At 38.9% G+C, this 18,845-nt stretch overlaps 1 protein-coding gene across 1 annotated transcript; it reads right to left on the reverse strand.

The window, feature by feature from the left end:
• Window positions 1-40: 40 nt before the first annotated feature.
• On the reverse strand, window positions 41-18,647 carry Eif2s1 (eukaryotic translation initiation factor 2 subunit alpha). Its single transcript, XM_070031657.1, has 8 exons — window positions 18,487-18,647; window positions 13,717-13,958; window positions 9,471-9,550; window positions 8,139-8,290; window positions 4,161-4,267; window positions 3,267-3,364; window positions 2,294-2,437; window positions 41-594 (listed from the first exon to the last, which is right to left on the reverse strand). Exons 2-8 carry the CDS (start codon window positions 13,955-13,957, stop codon window positions 469-471), a joined length of 948 nt encoding a protein of 315 aa, XP_069887758.1. The 5' UTR covers window position 13,958; window positions 18,487-18,647; the 3' UTR covers window positions 41-468.
• Window positions 18,648-18,845: the final 198 nt, after the last annotated feature.

Consider the following 18,845-nt stretch of genomic DNA (forward strand, 5'->3'; position numbering starts at 1 on the left):
GAAAGCTTTTAAGTGGTGACACAAAGGAAGAAGCCTATAGTTAAATATTCCAGAAATTTATTTGACGTTTGCTGGAATACATTCTATATAGAAAGTTTGGGATTGCTGTTTTGGGTGCCCTGGTAAATCTCATGGAGGCACTGAACTACAAAGAGTGCCAATTTTGAGACATATAAAATTGATAGAAATCACAAGCCTAATTTCAGGACTGTTTTTAGCTTAACTATTTGTCTCTAATCAAATTAAGCCATGTGCTTAAAACATACTTAGTGTGATGGAGCTACTGTATGAAAACAGCTGACATTTAGGAGGGCATTTGATGTTCTGGTCTGTTGGAACATTTAAATACTTGGAAAAAAGAAATATTCAGCTTTGAAGTTTTCAATACTGGAAAACTTTCAAGTCTAGAGTTTGCAGCTAGGAGGGGCTGCTTCGTGTTCCTTAAATTGGACTTTGCTTCCCACAAAGTTAATCTTCAGCTTTGGCTTCCATTTCTTCTGCATCATCATCTCCATCCACTTCTGCATTTTCTCTCTCCAGTCGTTCCAGCTGCCTTGCAAGTTCAGTCTCATCTGTATCTGTGACCACTTTGGGCTGTGGAAACAGGTATAATTTCAGAATGAAGTTGTTAACCAGGTTAATATTTTAACTTAAATTCTTAAATACTCTGTCATTCCTAATTCAACTGCTGATTTACCACTAATAAAAGTAGAATTTATGAGAACCACACAGTATATATTAAAATGGAACAATATTTTTGTCATCTTTAGAAGCTAAAAATATTAGAAATAGTAGTTATAATTTTTAAGACCACAAATGTCTGAAAAGCATCTTTGGGCTCAAAATATTTTTCTTCATGGAAGAACTTACTATATAAGTATTTATACATGTATTATTATTTTTTCTGGTGTGTTGGTTGTGGGGCTTGAATTCGGGGCCTGGGTACTGTCCCTGAACTCTTTTTGCTTCAGGCTATACAAGTATTTATACATGTATTATTATTTTTTCTGGTGTGTTGGTTGTGGGGCTTGAACTCGGGGCCTGGGTACTGTCCCTGAACTCTTTTTGCTCCAGGCTAGCACTCTACTACTTTGAGTTACAGCACCACTTCCAATTTTCTGGTAGTTAAATGGAGACAAAGAGTCTCACAGATCTTCCTGCCCTGCTGGCTTCGAACCACAATCCTCAGATCTCAGTCTCCTGTGCAGCTATGATTACAGGTGTGAGTCACCAGCACCTGGCCCATATATTATTATTCTTGAGATGAGGGAACCATAACAACTTATGTTTTTTTCTTACTGGTAGTGGGGCTTGAACCCAGGGCCTCAACTCTTGGTTGGTTTTCCTTAGTTTTTTAGATGTAGAGCAGGAGCTCTCTTAAAAGGCAAGAGTTAACTAAAAGCATAAAATTCTGTTTTAAATGGAATATTAAAACTGAAACAAACAGGCACCAAAGAATTTCCTTGATTGGAACATTAATCTAAGGAAAAGTCTATCATACAATATTTTAAAAAAACATTGTTATTGTGTTCAAGTTTATACAATCATCTGGCACAAGCTATTGCCAGCATTCTTGTGTTTTACCACTTGAGCCATGCCATCAGTCCAGCACTTTCGTTGGTTAACTGGAGGAAGGAGTCTCATGGAGTTAATTTTTATCTCAACTGCCTTGAAGCAAGAGCCTCTAGGTCTCAGTCACCGGAGTAGCTAAGATTACAGCTGGGGCTGGGAAGGTGGCTCAGTGGTAGTGCTTGCCTTGCACGCACGAGGCCCTGGGTTCAATTCCTCAGTACCACATAAGCACAAAAAGCCAGAGTGGCGTTGTGGCTTTAGTGATAGAGTGCTAGTCTTGAGTTGAAGAGCTGAGGGACAGTACCCAGGCCAAGAGTTCAGGTCCCACGATTGACCAAAACAAAACAAAAAACGGGTGCATGTCATTGGTGTCCAGCTAGTTTTTTTTGAGACAGGGCGGCTCTCATTATATAGCCACGGCTGTCCTCACTCAAGTCTGTAATAGTTGTACCTCAGTTTCTCAAGTGCTGAGTCTACAGGTATGTACCACCATGTCTGAAAAATTTATTTCTAATTTTCTTGGGTGTGTAAAGGACAGATGGATAGGACCTTAATGCTATCAAAGTCTGTAGGCCGGAGTACCCATTCTGCAGTGGTATTCTAATGCTGCTAGATTTCTTCCTTTTAGTAGTCCTTGGAACCAATGATTATATTTAGTTGATTTCTAATATGATATGTAATGTGACAAGTATTTTAAGCACAAAGGCACTGAAGAGCTTACCTCCATTTGAACATTGAACACTCCCCGCTTCTCCTCAATCTTTTCTTTGATAACAGCCATAGCTTGATTGAGGACAGAAAGGCCTTCTGTTCTCTCCAGAGTTGTTGTAGTCATTACATACCTTGGAGGAGCTATTAGATTAATCTAAAGGAGACAGACAAAAATTCAATTATAACTATACCTACAGAACTAGTAGGATGTTATTAATCTGTTGCATTAACAAATCACCCCCCAAAACTCATTTTCCAATTCTATAGGTCAGCAATTTGGAAGTTTGTAAATACAGTAAAATAAGAGTCTAACAATCCAATCCTATACAATACAGTCTACTGCTATACAGAACATGAAGAATTATAATATTTGGTGACTAACCTAGTCATCATGAGCATAAACTCATGGAAGAATTCCTACTAGGAGATTCTGTGTAATAGTCATTCAGTTTAATTTTTCTGCTAATGAAGGATGGAGATTTTTAACCTCATAAAGTTGTGTGTATTGGTGGGAGAATGTTACCCAGTTCAAGGCACTGTAGCATTTTTGGGCACAACTGGCCCCACTCAGAAAAGGAATCCCCATCTACTGAAACCACAACAGGAGCAACAACAACAAAGCCACCATATAGTTGCAAACATGCTCCAGAAGAACCAAGAGGACACTTAACACCTCAATTTTAATAGCAAAAACTACTTTTGTTATGAAATAATCTTGTAAACAGTGCTGGGGATCCATACTGGACCATCAATATACCAGGTAAGCATTCTACCACTGAACCATACCTTCAACCCAACACAGTTAAAGAAAAAGGACAAGACAAGAAAAATTGGGAGCACAGCTCAGTAGCCCTGGATTCAATCCCTAGCACAAAAAGAAAAAAAAAGAAAAAAAAGAAAAAAAAAGAAAAAAAAGAAAAAAAAAAAAGAGGTTCTGATTTGTTTAGTTATTTCAATGGGGATAGACAAAACTGATGACTTACCTTAATGGGCATAGTTTCCGTAGAACAATTCAAGCCTGCTCTCAGGGCTTCTTTTACAGCATCGATGCCTTCATAACCATAGCAAGCCACTTCAATATCTAAAAGTATAAACATTAAAAAGATGACACAAGTGGCTGGGAAGGTGGCTCAGTGGTAGAGGGTTTGCCTTGCATGCGTGAGGCCCTGGGTTCAATTCCTTAGCACCATATAAGCAGAAAAAGCCGGAAGTGATGCAGTGGCTCAAGTGGTAGAGCACTAGCCCTGAGCTGAAGAGCTGAGGGACAGCGCCCAGGCCCAGAGTTCAGGCTCCATGACCAACCAAAAAAAAAAAAAAAAAAAAAGATGACACAAGTCAGGTGCTGGTGGCTCATGCCTATAATCCTAGCTACTCAGGAGGCTGAGATCCTAGGATCCTAGTTCAAAGCCAGCCTGGGCAGTAAAGTCCCTGTGAGACTCTTATCTCCAAGTAACCACTCATAAACCGTAAGTGGTATGATGGCTCAAGTGGTAGAGTGCTAGGATTGAGCACAGAGGCTCAGGGACAGTGCCTAGGCCCTGAGTTCAAGGCCTACAATTGGGGGGGGGGGGGGGGAATCAAAGTTTTAAAGGAATCAGAGGTGGCAGATATACTAGTACTCAAATATTTATAAAAGTTTTTTTCACTCTACTGCTACTCATTTTCACAATTAGAAGTATTAGATTATGGCTGTGTTTGGTGGTGCACATCTATAAACATAGCACTTAGGAGACCAACCTGGGCAACAGAGACTGACTAAAAAAGAAAGAAAAAAAAAAAGTATTGTCGACACAGCACTGTTTTGGGAAGTCTCATTCCTTGACCTTTTTTTTTTTTTGGATGTATACAAATATTTTCAAAGTCATTTTAGAACTTACCTGCTCGAATTTTGACAGCCTGTGGGGTCAAACGCCTATTAATATTGTTAATGAGTACTTCACGTTCATCTTCATTCAAATCTAAGCTATCCAAAATGGACGGATCTCTGATTAAAACAAACAAACAAAAAGCTAAGGTTAAAGAAGTAATTGGGAAACTAAACACACATTCTAGAGAATGCAAAGAACAAGAAAGTACTAGGCTCTGGTTTCAGAATTAGAACCCAAATCTTAGCTTTGTACAAAATTTTAAATATGTTAGGCTCCAGTATCCAAATGTATAAAATGAAAAAAAGTGTATCTTACAGTACCTGTTTTAAGTAGTAAGATAATGCAAAAGAAAAAACGCTCAGCAGTATACAACAAATAAAAAACTCAATTGATTATCAAAAGGAAAAATCTAGCCATTTGAATAAAATAAGCAATTTAATATTTCCTAATACATCTAAAATTCTTCTATAATTAAGCATTTGTATATAACTAGCAGTCTCTTTAAAGTTACAAAAACACAGTAAAAAATGCATAGAAACAAAAGTACCTCCATGAGCATTAGGAGAAAAGAGGTACTTTTGACATTTAGTGGTATTAAAGGACTTCATTCAGAAAGCACCAGGGAGGATCTTGGTCAATAACTTGTAAACTGAACAAATGAAAAGTATGGGGAGAGGAAAGAATGACTAATGGAATGGTAGCACCATAACAAGCAAGGTAGAACTGAGTATCAATCAATACCTAGGTGCAAGATGAGCATCTGTCATCCTACCCATGTGAGAGGCTAACATTGGTAGGATTGAGATAATCCAGCTCAGACAGGAAAGTCTACCAGACTATCTCCATAAAAACAGCTGGGAATGGTTGTACACTCCTGTCATCCCAGCCATGGTGGGAAGTGAAAAATAGGCATGGATCTGGTAGGAAGCAATAAAATAACTAGCGTAAAAATAACCGGAGGCATGGCTCAGTAATAGAGCTCTTGTCTAGCAAATATGTAGTCAAGTTGAAACTCTGTGTATTTAGACACATAAAGAAATGTTTACATTATATGTATTTATACATAGTATGAATCCAATAATTCCATTCTTAGGTATACATCTTAGAAACTTCCAAAACAAATGGAGATATATAATGATATTAATCACAGCATGGTTTGAAAATTGGATGGTACCAGGTTTGAACTCAAGTGCCTTACATTTGCTAAGCAAGTGCTCTACCGCTTAAGTCATGCCCCTAACCCTTTCTGCTCTAGTTACAGGGAGAATAAAGCATATTCTCAAAACGAAATGCTTTCTAGAAATTAGTATAGATGAAATGGGTGCTTATCTATGAATTTTAAAAAATCCTACTTAGACAGCCTTCTAGGGCAAAATGCAAGCTACAGAAAGTTACAACAATGGACTAAAATGTTAAGTGCACCAATTATTCCATACATGGGTGTATGGATTCACAGGTTGTAGGAAGTGCTTTAGACAAGAACTTTGGACTTTTTCAGATTTTGGAATATTTACATATACAGAACAAGGTACCATGGCGGGATCTAAGTCTAAATACAAAAACTATGTTTCATATACATCTTCTTCTCATACAGTAAAAGTAATTTATTTGTAAGTGTTTTTAGTTTACTAAAAACCTGTTACAGGAGGTCAGTGATAAAATTTTCCACTGTGGTTAAATATTGTTAGTCCTCAAAACCTTTCAGATTCATCTTGCATTGGGTTAGAGATGCTAAGCATGTATATAATAAAACCATTAAAACATAAATGACAGTGATACAAACTAATAACTTCTGATTTGTTGAATTAAAAACGTGGCAAAGGCATCCAGCTCATGCCTGTAATCCTACTCAGGAGGCTGAGATCTGAGGATTGTGGTTCAAAAGCCAGCCCAGGCAGGAAAGTCCGTAAGACTTATATTCAATTATAGAGAAAGCCAGAAGTGGTAATGTGGCTCAAGTGGTAGTTTGCTAGCCTTGAGCAAAAAGAGCTCAGGGACAGTGTCCAATGGAGTCCATAGTTCAAGCCCCAGGAAGGTTTAAAAAAAAAAAGTGGCAAAGAAACAGCATGAAATTTGGACAGCTATTACATGAATGATGACGTGTTAAGGGACAGCGAATAAAACATACTAAGACTTAGTGACAATGGAAGGGTCCTAGAGACAAGCTAACAGAAAAGTAAACTGGGGCTAAGCATGAACATGAGTTAAGTTAGGAAGCATATTGACTGGATTAGCAGTGTAACTCAGGGACAGAATAACTGACTGGCAAGCTCCACCTCCAGCATTACAAAAAAAGACAAGGAATGAAAAAAGTACCAAGGGATATAGAAGGATAAAACAGTGCTTAGTGGTTAATAACATCAACTCTAGAGCCAGAAAACCTAGGTTTGAACATTGGTTTTCTACCTGTGTGACCTAGAACAAATTACTTAATCTCTGCTTCAATTTCCTTTAACTGTAAAAAAATAAAAATAAAAAAATAAAAAAAGATAATAACTTAGCCTACAAGTTGTTAGGATTATGTTAGTTATTGTTATTCCTACCTTTCATAATAACACATGCATGCACAAGGTCATACGAGGTCAAATGGAAGGGGTATTGTTATGAAGGGGCTCTTATAACTGAGGGGCTGTTTGCCCCTGAGGGTTAGAGGGGTCCAGTAGTTCTTGGCGGCCCAAGGGTTAGAAAGTAACCTCAGTCTAGTGGTGAGGCTGCTCATGAAGCATGAACATTCAGTAAAGAGTGGGATGGGAAGAAGCAGAGATAAAAAGCACTGAGAATTGGAGCTAAAAGCAGAGGACACAAGTCTTGCTACATGAGAAAAGTCAAGAGGTTGAAAAGGAGCTTTTTAGTATAAATGGAGTAAACCAGAGAATGTAGTATTTATGGTGATGAAGCAAATCCAATAAAGGGAAAGGCTGTCCAAGAAAGGGAGTAACTGACAGATGGATGGAAGTAACGAGTAATGACTCGTGTAATGACTTTTATTTATTTTTGTAAAATTAAATATGCAGTGAGTACAACAGCTAAGACTATAGAAGATGGTAGAATGGTTCTGAGGAAGAGCACTAAGAAGTTCTGAAATAGACACTATAAAAATAGAAGAACTGACCAGAATCAGAGAGAATGTAGGGTAGTAGTGAAGGCCCAGTTGAGGTTGGAAGACTGAACAGGCACTGGCACCAACCTGTAGGACTCATTTTTTTTCCTAGTGGCAGCCAGTAGTCTATAAGTGCAGAGAAGGCAGGAACACTGATCCAAGGCTGGATGTAACAGAAGGAAAAACGGAAAAATTCATGATATTGGCAAGAAAGTTTTGAAATGATGGCTCATGATAGGTCTGTATTGGATAAGAAAGCCAAGAGAGGGTGAAAAGACAACAGGAAAGATAGGTTTAGAATCAGAACCTAATACACAAGAATTTAAGAAGAAATACAGTAGGACTAATACAAAGAAGCTAGGAGGATAGATTATGGAAAAAACAAAACAAGACCAAAAAACTCAAAACAAAAACAGTGTATGAATTACAAGTTTTAGAGGTAAGCAAATCCTGGAAACAAAAAGGACTGAAGGGAGGCCACATGAAAGACTAGCTAAAGTGGCATGGTTTGAAGGTCAAAGAAATCGAGGCAAAGGAAACAAGGTTAGTTTTGGGTAACACACAAACACTGGTCCTTAAGTCATCTAGGACAGTAGCAAAACTAGGAAATGAAAATGTATAAGGGAGTATGAGATAAAACTACGAGTTATACAACTACTAATTATAGTCTATATAATTATAGTATTATGTAATATATATTGTAGTCTATGTAAATTAATCTACATAGACAACACATAGGACAAGCCTACATTATGAGTCTTTCTTACTGAAATATTTCTGTTTGGTAAGCATTTAATACATGGATGTTGTGTGACTGAAAGACTATCAATCTCTGAGCTAGACCCAACTGCTGAGATATCAACATGGAAATGAAGAGATATTCTTACGAGACTGCATGCTTAAATGCATCATAGGCACCATATCCAGGCCTCTTGTATTTGTCATCAAAGACCCAGGCAGTCCTCTGAAACAGGCTTTCCAGCTGCTCATCCTTGGTGTATTCTAACACCTCAGCAACATGGCGAAGAATGCTATAAACCTAGAACAGAGCCAAGAGTTCAATTCCAAAACAAGAGATCCAGAGAAATGTCTGTTTCCTCCCAATAATTAACTCAAGCTTGTACAACAAATAGAAAAAAATATATAATTTAGGATCCTGAGATCAGGCTCAAATCTTGATAATTCAAACATTTTCTTTTGTCCCCCCATTTGTGAAAGGAAGATACTAGTATCTCTTCCTAATGTAGGAAACTTGTGCATAGGATTAAGTATATATAAGCACCCATATAAATGGTCAAGTACTAAAGACAGAACCAGGCAACCAACCACCACCACCAACATAAAGAGACCTTTGGATTCAAAAATTTTTTTTTTGCTTATGTGGTGCTGAGGAACCGAACCCAGGGCCCCATGCATGCAAGGCAAGCGCTCTACCACTGAACCACCTTCCCAGCCCCTGGATTCAACATTTTACAAACTCTTTTTTTTGAAAAAGTTGGAAGACAAAAACTATGTGTTATGATATCCCAGTAAAAATAAGCTGACACAGGTCTGTAATCCTAAATACTTAGGGGGGTGAGAGGAGGCTGAGGCAGGAGGATCAGCTGAGCCTATTGAAGTTCAAGGCCAGGCTGAGCAACAATATCGAGACCCTATTTGAAAAAATTAAAAAAGGCTGAATATGTAGTTCAGTGGTAGGTAGCATGCATGAGCTGTTGGGTTTGATCCCCAGCAGCACAATCAACCAATCAGATTAAAAAGCTAAAGAAGTCAGCTGAAATCAGCTAATTCAACATAAGATGGTTTTAAAACATTACCCCCCTTTTTTTTTTTTGTAGGTTATGGAGCTTGAACTCCAGGCTTGGGCATTGTCCCTGTGCTCTTCAGTGCAAGGCCAGAGCTCTACCACTTGAGCCACAGCGCCACTTCAGCCTTTCCTGCCCGTGCTGGCTTTGAACTGTGATCCTCAGATCTCAGCCTTCTGAGTAGCTAGGATTATGGGTGTGAGCCACCAGCACCCGGCTTAAAACATTACCTTCTTATACTCATTTGAGAATATTAGATCATGAGTAATGCTTTAAGGTAGTGATACTGAGACAGAATATGTAGCTCTTTACATTTTGAGATTCAGTCTTCCAAACAGAGTTCCATTTAACACACAATTGGAAAGTGAACATATAAAAAAAATAGAGGTTTTGTAATCTTAAAAGTCAACTTACAGTTTTAGATTTTGTGAATTTGTCTTCACATTTGATTGCTTCTTCTGGAGAGACTCTTCTTTTCGACAAATCAATATATCCTATATAAGAAAATTTTTGGATAAAAGAAAAATCAATGTTCAGGTCTAGCCTATTACTGAGGTTAATTTCATAACCAAATAAAGTATTTGGCAAGCTTGTTTGTATTCATCACTAACATTACATAAACAAAGTATTTCCATAGGAAATATACAATGAAGCCAGTGGCTCATGCCTGTAATCCTAGCTACTAGGAGGCTAAGATGAATGAGGATAATGGTTCAAAGCCTAATGGTTCAAAGCCAGCCTTGGCAGGAAAGTCCATGTGTCTCTTATCTCTAATTTACTTCCAATAAGCTGGAAGTAGTCCTGTGGCTTAAAGTAGCAGAGTGCTAGCCTTCGAGTTTGAAAATGCTCAGGTATAGCTCCCAGGCCACTGAGTTCAAGCCTCACGACCACCTCTTTTTCTACTCAGTTGCTTTTACATTTTTGTTAATAATCAATTCATTGCAAGTGAGTACATATATAGAACTTTGATTCTCCAACCAAACTGGCATTTCACATACTCTACTTGTTCATGCTTTACTAGCCTTTTCATACACTGCTGGATTTAAATATCTTTTCTTCTTACTTTGAGGTGCTAAGATCAGAATCCAGGACTCTGAATATTAGGCAAGAATCGATTCTGAGCTACAAACACTGAGCTACCACCCTCTGTCCTTGCTTGTCAAACACTGTACTACTTGAGCCATAAACGCCCAATCCTTTTTTTTTTTTTTTTTCCAATTACCGTCTCACTTTTTGCCCTGGTCAGTCTGGACCAAATTCCTCCTATTTCCACTTCATCTATAGCTGGGATGACAGGCACATTCCACCATATCCAGCTTTTGAGGTTAGGTCTTGTGAACATGATGCCCAGACTGGCCCTCTATTTCCCTAATCTCTTCCTTCCTAGTAGCTGTCCATACTTAAACATTGAGTGATACTTGGCAGAGGCTCTAGATTTCTACATATTTCTCTGGAGATTATTACTTTTTTTTTCTTGGTGATACTGGGGTTTGAACTCAGGGCCTTAGGCTTGCTAGGTAATTGTTCTACCAAACCAACTTGAGGTTCTTATTGCTTTAGGATATTTTCAGCCTGGGGTTGGCTTTTAATCACAACCCTCCTCTTATCTATGCACAGGGCCAGACAAGAATATTTTTTAAAAAAATGAGACAGCAGTCTCAACTCAGTACTTTTGATTCCTAAGGTGGGAAAAAATAATTGCAATCCTAATTGGGTGCTGGTGACTCACGCCTGTAATCCCAGCTACCCAAGAGGCTGAGATCTGAGGATCACAGTTCAAAGCCAGCCAAGGCAGGAAAGTCAATCAGACTCTTCTCTCCAATAAACCACCAGAAAAACTGGAAATGGCACTATGGCTCAAGTGGTAGAGCGCTCGCCTTGAGCTGAAGAGTTCGGGGATAGAGCCCAGGTCCAGAGTTCAAAAAAAAAAAAAAATGCAATCCTAAATTTTTCATCTTTATGGACTTCTTGGAGGCCACACTGTGTTATCAGTTGTTCAGGGACTGACAGAGACTTTTGCAGAATTAAAAAAAATTTTTTATTCATGTTCAGGTTTTATAGCTGCTGTGTTTAAGGTCTGTCCAATTGGATCTAATCTCTTTTTTATTCAGAAAACATCCTTTCTACAGCTCTTTTGTATTTTCATTTATCTTATTTTACCTTGGAACAGTCCATAACAGAACATTCAGAGTTCATTCTGTATTAAAAAACAGACACAGGCTGACCCATTGCAACCATGATACTCACAAGACACTATGTAGGAAATCTTGGGGGGGAGGTAAGGGAGGTGGGGAAGGGAAGGGATAGTAGAAGAACAGAGGGGATAACTATTCATTACCTTATTGATGTAACTGTAATGCCTCTGTACAGCATCTTTACAATGAAAAAGAGCCCCTGTCGCGTGCACACATGTGTGTACGTGTGTGTACGTGTGTGTGTGTGTGTGCTCATGTGTGCATGAATTGCCAAGTGCTAGTGGCTCAGGCCTGTTAATCTTAGTTATTCAGGAGACTGAGATCTGAGGATCTCAATTCAAAGCCAGCCTGGGCAGTAAAGTCGCAGTGAGACTCTTATCTCCAATTAGCCACTCAAAAACCAGAAGTGGTGCTCTGGCTCAACTGGTAGAGCACTAGCTTTGAACACAGAGGGGCTCAGAAGGGACAGGATCTGGGCCCTGAGTTTAAAGTTCAACTCTTACAACCGACCAAAGAAAGCACTCCCCAAAACCCATGTATTTAGCTAGTTTCAATTTTAACAGTTTCTTAAGTTTTACATGCATCTTTTATATTTATCAAAGTATTAACTTTCCATCTAATTTTGACTGTAGCTGAAGATAAATCTGACTGTATAGGTTTTATGTAAGAGAATAATAAAAACCAGGTAAGACACTATTTAAGGTCACTTAAATAGTAAGTGATGTAAGACGTAAGACTCATGTAAGTTAAAACAAGTGTCAAGGTAAGACGTAAGACTCATGTAAGATAAAACAAGTGTCAAGTCTTCCAAGTAATTAAATCATTTTGGGTGGGTGACTAGTCAAATTAAAACATGTTAATTTTATATGAAATACAAAGTTATAATAAAAAATTATGAAGTGTCAGTATTTATAAAATATAACGTAGAAGAAACTATCAGTACACTGGATGGCTGAGGAGATCCAGAAAGACAAGTCCAATAAAGGTCACTGATAATATAGTTGTTCAAGCGTGACAATAATTAGTTACTGAAACTTAATACCTTATAAATTACAGTGAGACTGCCTAAACTAAAACCTACTTGTACATTTTGTACAACAGTACTGTAAATTGTATTTATAAAAAAACATCGTGGGCTGGGAAGGTGGCTCAGTGGTAGAGTGCTTACCTTGCACGCATGAGGCCCTGGGCTCAATTCCTCAGCACCACATAAACAGAAAAAGCTGGAAGAGGTGCAGTGGCTCACGTGGTAGAGCACTAGCCTTGAGCTGAAGAGTTGAGGAACAGCCGCCAGGCCCAGAGTTCAGGCCCCAGGACCAAAAAAAAAGGGGAGGGGAAACCCTGTTCATAGTAATGATATATATATGAGATCTAAGACAAAGGCACTTACTAAATAAAAAGTGAATATTAATGCAACAGCACTATAATCTAACTTTTATTATTTATTTATTTATTTTTGTTGGTCTTGGGTTACACTCAAGGCCTGGGTACTGTCCTTGAGCTCTTTTGCTCAAGGCTAGTGTTCTACCACTTTGAGCCACAGCTCTACTTCCAATCAGTTAATTCAGTTTAATTCAAGAAAAGTCATCTAATATATCTGCCAATGTGGATGAATAAACTAGTACTCTGATTTACTATCTGTACTTTCTGTCTGTGATTACTGAGTCATTTACTAACATCCTTAGAAACTCTAGAGACCAAAAAAAAAAAAAAAAAATTAAGTTATCTGATCCCCCAAAAGTAGTCCATATAGGACACAGGTGGCTCATAACTGTAATTCTAGCTATTCAGGATTTGAAGCTACATTGGGCAGCAAAATATATGGGCTATGGTTCAAATGGTAGAGCAGTAGCCTTGAGCAAAAAAGTTCAGGAACAGCACCCAGGCTTTGAGTTCAAGCCCCAGGATGGGCAGGCAGGCAGGCAGCACCCACACACAAAGTAACCCTGCGATATACTCATTTTATAAAAATTCGTCTATGTGTAATTTAAAAAGTTTTAGTAGATGGCTAACAAGCATCCTTTTCTTAACAAAAAGTACAGAAGTTTAATCGCGCTCTACCGTTTGAGCCACAGCGCCACTTCTGGTTTTCTAGTGCTTTATTGGAGATAAGAGTCTCACGGACTTTCCTAAAAACAAATGCTTTTAAATCAGTACTTTTTTGGGGGTGGGTGGGTGGAGGTGGGTCATGGGGCTTGAACTCTGGGTCTGGGTACTGTCCTTGAGCTTTTTGCTCAAGGCTAGGGCTCTACCACTTTGAGCCACAGTACCATTTCTGGTTTTCTGGTGTCTAATTGAAGATAAGAGTCTCATGGGGGCTTTTCTGCCTGGGCTAGCATAGAAAGCCTCAGATCTCAGCCTACTGAGTAGCTAGGATTATAGGTGTGAGCTACATATCAGCCTATAATGTATTTTTATAGTTACATTAAAAATTTACACATTTTAAGGTATTTTTTCTCACTTACCTTTTTCTTTGTCCACTCTAATAACAACTACACATTCATTCCTACCAATTCGGATGAGCTTATTTATAGAACGGATACGTCTTCTGGATAATTCACTAAGAAGAATCATGCCTTCAATGTTGTTGTATTCCAGCAAGCTGACGTAAGCCCCCATTTCAGCAATGGACCTGACATTCACCATCACTACATCTTCCACCTCAGGAAATTTGTGTTGATAAAATCTACAACTTAGACCAGGCATTCTGGAAATTAAACAAAAGAATCAAGTGTCCAGTTAAGGTAAAAAAAAAATGCCTATTTTACATAACTTGCCCCTGGAAGGAAAAAAGAGTTACTGGTCTCTTTTTCATCTCTTTAAACGTCTTAAATAGTTCCAGAAAGTGGCTAGATACTAAGAAACCAAACTTTTTTATTTTATTCCAAATTTTTATAAGGCTTAGATGATTCTCTGCCATCAGTTCCAGAAGAGCCATAAAAAATAATAACCATCTATGAAGAACTGTGAGGCCTAAGGATGAAAGGAATACCTCAAGAGCAAAAGACTATTTGAATACTACCACTTTATGCAGGGCGTGGTGATGCATACCTATAATCTCAGGCTGAGGTAGGAAGCCAGTTCAAGGCCAGTCTGGGGCAAATAACAAGATGCTGTTTCAAAACAAAGTTGAAACCCACAAACCATTTTAAGTAATAACAAATACCAGGGGTAGGGTATATCACTACTATTCTAATATTATAATAATATTACATATTGGGAAAATTAAGTCTTTTTTTGTCGAATCAGCTCAGATTGTATATGCTATTACTTTAATGGGAAAAAAATCTTTGCAATATACCACACAATACTTTGTGTATGTATAGTTGTGTGTGCGCGCACATGTACGTGTGTGTGTGTGTGTGTGTTGTGCTAGGGCTTGGGCCCAGGAACTAGGGTATTTGAGGCAAGTATTCTACCAATGAGCTACGTTCAGCCTATTATCACTTCATATAATCCAAATTACTGTATCATGTATCAAGGTAACAAAAAAATATTAATCATATAGCTTAACTTGCCTTTTTAAAATAAAGTAGTTCAATCCTGTTACCATGAGTTCTAGCATTCATTCATTCATTCATTCATTCACTCACTAGGGCTAGGGACTAAACCCAGGGCCTCATACATGCTAAGGAAGCATTCCACCATCTTATACTCCTAATTCCTCCATTTTTATTTTGTTGGCTAGGTATATCTAAACTTGAGAACAGCTGCACAATTTCCCATTTCTATAGCCTTCAAGTTTCTTTTAATCTTTAAGTGTTAAAGATTAAATTGTTACTTATCATCTATACATACCCCCTTTTGACCCACAGATGGAAATCATACCATCAATTGACTAATATTTTAAAATAGAAGCTCTCATAGGATGTCAGTGGCTCATGCCTGTAATCGTAGCTACACTGATGGCTGAGATCTGAGGAACACAGTTTGAAGCCTGTCAGCAGAAAAGTTTGTAAGAATCATCTCCAATTAATCACCAAAAAGCTGAAAGTGGAGCTGTAGATAAAGTGGTAGAGCACTAGCCTTGAGCAAAAAAACCTCAGAGACAGAGCCTAGACCCCAAGTTCAAGACCCAGGACTGGCACGTACACAAAATGGAAGCTTTAAAACAAATGGTGCCAAATGATTTTCATTTTTCTCCATTAACTGATTTACTACTGTTGGAGCACAGAAGACAGGCAATAATGGGAATCAAAGATCTAAAAAAAGTCAAAAGTTCATTTGATAACCTTATTTTTGTTAATGGGACAGAAGGTAGTAATCAATACTTGGTCTTAAACAATTACCTCTAATACATGGAATACTGGAGTTCTCCTGTAGTACAGTTTGATAATTATTACCTGGCAATAACTTATACCCCCTACCCATTGGATAGATACACATTTTCCTTTCTTAGTAAACATAGCTGGGCGCTGGTGACTCACGCCTGTAATCCTAGCTACATAGGAGACTGAGATCTGAGGATCACACTTCAAAGCCAGCCCGGGCAGGAAAGTCCATGAGACTCATTCCCAATTAACACCAGAAAACTGGAAGTGGTGCTGTGGCTTCAGTGGTAGAGCTGAAGAGCTCAGGGATAGCACCCAGGCCCAGAGTTCAAGCCCCACAACTGACAATAAATAAATATAAAATAAAAAAGTAAACAATGGTCCCATAGGGGGTTTCCATACATATATACACTGTACCCTGGTCAACCTATCACTTTCTCCATCCCAGGCTCCTTTCATAAAGCAATTTCATCTGGTTTTGTTGTTCTGTTTTCATACATACAAATAAACTACTTCAATCATATTCATTCTCATTTACTCTCTTTGTTAAACCCTCCCCATCCTACTGATGCCCACTCTCATCCAAGCCTGTTTCACTTTCCTGTCATTCACTTTTTTGGAATCTTAATTGCACCAAGGGGTTTTATTTTTGTATTTCAGACATACATACATTTTTCTATTATTTGGTCCTATACGATCTGGACACTGTCTATCTCTTTGGGGTAACTCTCTCTACTTAGTTTTCCTCCTTTTATGGATACACTGAAGCACAGGTTGGGCAGCTTGCATTTTCATATACTGATACGTGGTTTGGAACCAAAGTCTATGCTCTTAAAGCAAGGATAAATTTTCTCCTCAGTATCATTGATTAATGCTACCATTCGGAACTTCTGACACAAATAAAATACAACATTAATTTATGTATTCAGTGTTGACAGCATAAACCACGAATTAGTACAAACTATTAGTACTCATCTATTCTGTTTAACTAAAAAGCAATTTATGTAGAATAGATTATTATCTTGTAGCTCAACAAAAAAGAGATCTAGTAAACAAAGGGACGTAGACACTCAATGGCCAGAATTACCCAGGAAGAAAACAGCTGAGCTGGTTATATAATTTTTAAACAGGGCCTTTTAGGGGTGATGTGGTGGTAGTGAAAGAACTATTTAAAGTATCTGTATATAGACTGACTAGTCATACTTGATAACTAAGAACAAAAAACTCTTTCTAAATAGGCTTTAAAAATAAATGTCATGAACATGTATAGAACAGTTTAATTTGATGATTAAAGGATACAAGGAATAGGGTAAAAGAATCCTGAAGGGAGATATAAATATTACCCTCTCTTTTCCTAACATTGTAAGTTTACTTAGAAGTGCCAATAAAGAAAAAGAGTTAGAGAAGTCTCTTCAAAGAGGAAAGTTCCAGGTTGGGGCCCACCATTTCCTGAATACTATTTCTTTAGAAAGCACAAGCCTCTGATATACATAGATTAAGGGAAACATATAGGTTAAGCTAAGGAGTACCGCTAATGGTTATGTTATTCACAGTAAGGTAGAAAGAAAGTACCTACAAAAGAATCCATACCACAAGAAACTCACTTATTGGTTGGTGGATTTTTGATGTGTTCTTTTCTTATGAACTGCTTGTAACTTGAAAAAAACACACAACTAAAAAAAGCCCCCAACACTCAAACATAGTTTCCTCAGTCAGGAAAGCAGAAATCTTACTAGGAATTTACTCAGTCCTTTGTGTCATTTTCACTGTCCAGTCAGGCAAGAAGTCATGTAAACTTTGTGAATAGCTCTGTATTTTCAGTCCTTACTCTACTATCTGGCTGTAGCTATGCGGGAAAGGTATTTTCTCTGAACTCTATTTTCTTGTCTGTGCCATGTACCTTTATAGGATTACTGAGGATGTCAAATGAAATATATGTAAAAATAGGTTGAAAACTGTGCTGTTATAAACTTGTGCTAGCATTGAGAAAAAAAGTTCAGGGACAGCACCCGCCATAGTTGAAAGAAACCTGGGATTTCTACATCCTTTTACCAAAGATCAATGTTTCTTCTTCAATCAAAATTAAAGCAGCCTAAGCTTTGGGGAAAATTAGAGAGACCTCAGGATGTATACGGGCATCAATTTAACTCGCGTCCCAGATTCCCTAACCTTAGGATTTTAGTTACGTTAGTTACAACAGTTCCCGTCTCTTTGTACTAAACCCACCCCTCGAGCACTAGGGTTTAGCTTCAAAGGTTTGCGACTCATTCTACAAAAATGCCCGAGTAGAGCGGTAACATAAACCTGGATTTTAATTATTTAGCGTATAAACTACACTTAGGTCCAGGCTCTTTTCAATATGGTGGCCCATCCGATTAGTTGTTTAGACAACAGTTCGGTTTGGTTTCTACTGAGAACTACAGGAACTTTTCGGCAGAATTTCTGAGGTGAAAGAAAGACAGAAACCTCTCAGGCCTGGAACACGAACACGAACACACACACACGGCAAACGATGAGATTCTGCGGACACACACACACACACACACACACACACACACACACACACACGCACGGCAAACGGTGAGATTCTGGGGGAGAGAAAAGGGCGTGCGGACACACACAGACACACACACACACACACAGACACACACACACACACACAGACACACACACACACACACGGCAAACGATGAGATTCTGGGGGAGAGAAAAGGGCGTGCGGGCGTCCTCACTCAGGCGACACCTTCTAAGCCCACTGGGGCTGTATGGGCCGCTCGTCCTACACCGAGCGACCCCAAGGCCCGGGACAGCCCGGCGGGCGGTGGGTGGCGGCTGTGTCCATCCACTTCCCGCGCCGGAACGGGAAGGGAGGGCGAGCGAGCCCAGGGCCTAGTCTCCAACACTCCTGTCAGAGACACAAACGGAAGGGACTCCTAAGGAAAACCGAGCCGCCGGACTAGTTACCTGAGATAGCTGAGAGAGTCCCGCACGAGGGTCCACGCCGCACTCTTCAATCGGAGCAATCCGACCGGAGACACCCACACCAGCCGCCGAGCTCCTTCAGCGTGCACCTCACGCGATCCTACCGCGCATGCGGAACCGCCTCGCACTGCGCAGGCGCCGACGGGAAAGGTCCCTCCTCACCACATGGATCATAGAGTGTGAGTCATCCAAGAACAAAAAGAGTGTCAGCCCTTTACATAAGGACTTGGAAAGGTCGTTTTCTGATTATTATTTTGCTAAGTAATCTCCAAGGCGTGAGGAAAGATGTAGGACTCATTCCTTATTTCCAAAGAGCAAATCTCTCAGTGTTTAAATCAGCC

The sequence above is a fragment of the Dipodomys merriami genome, unplaced genomic scaffold (assembly GCF_024711535.1).
Source record: "Dipodomys merriami isolate MVZ:Mamm:240054 unplaced genomic scaffold, mDipMer1.0.p SCAF_1, whole genome shotgun sequence".
NCBI classification, from domain to species: Eukaryota; Metazoa; Chordata; class Mammalia; order Rodentia; family Heteromyidae; genus Dipodomys; species Dipodomys merriami.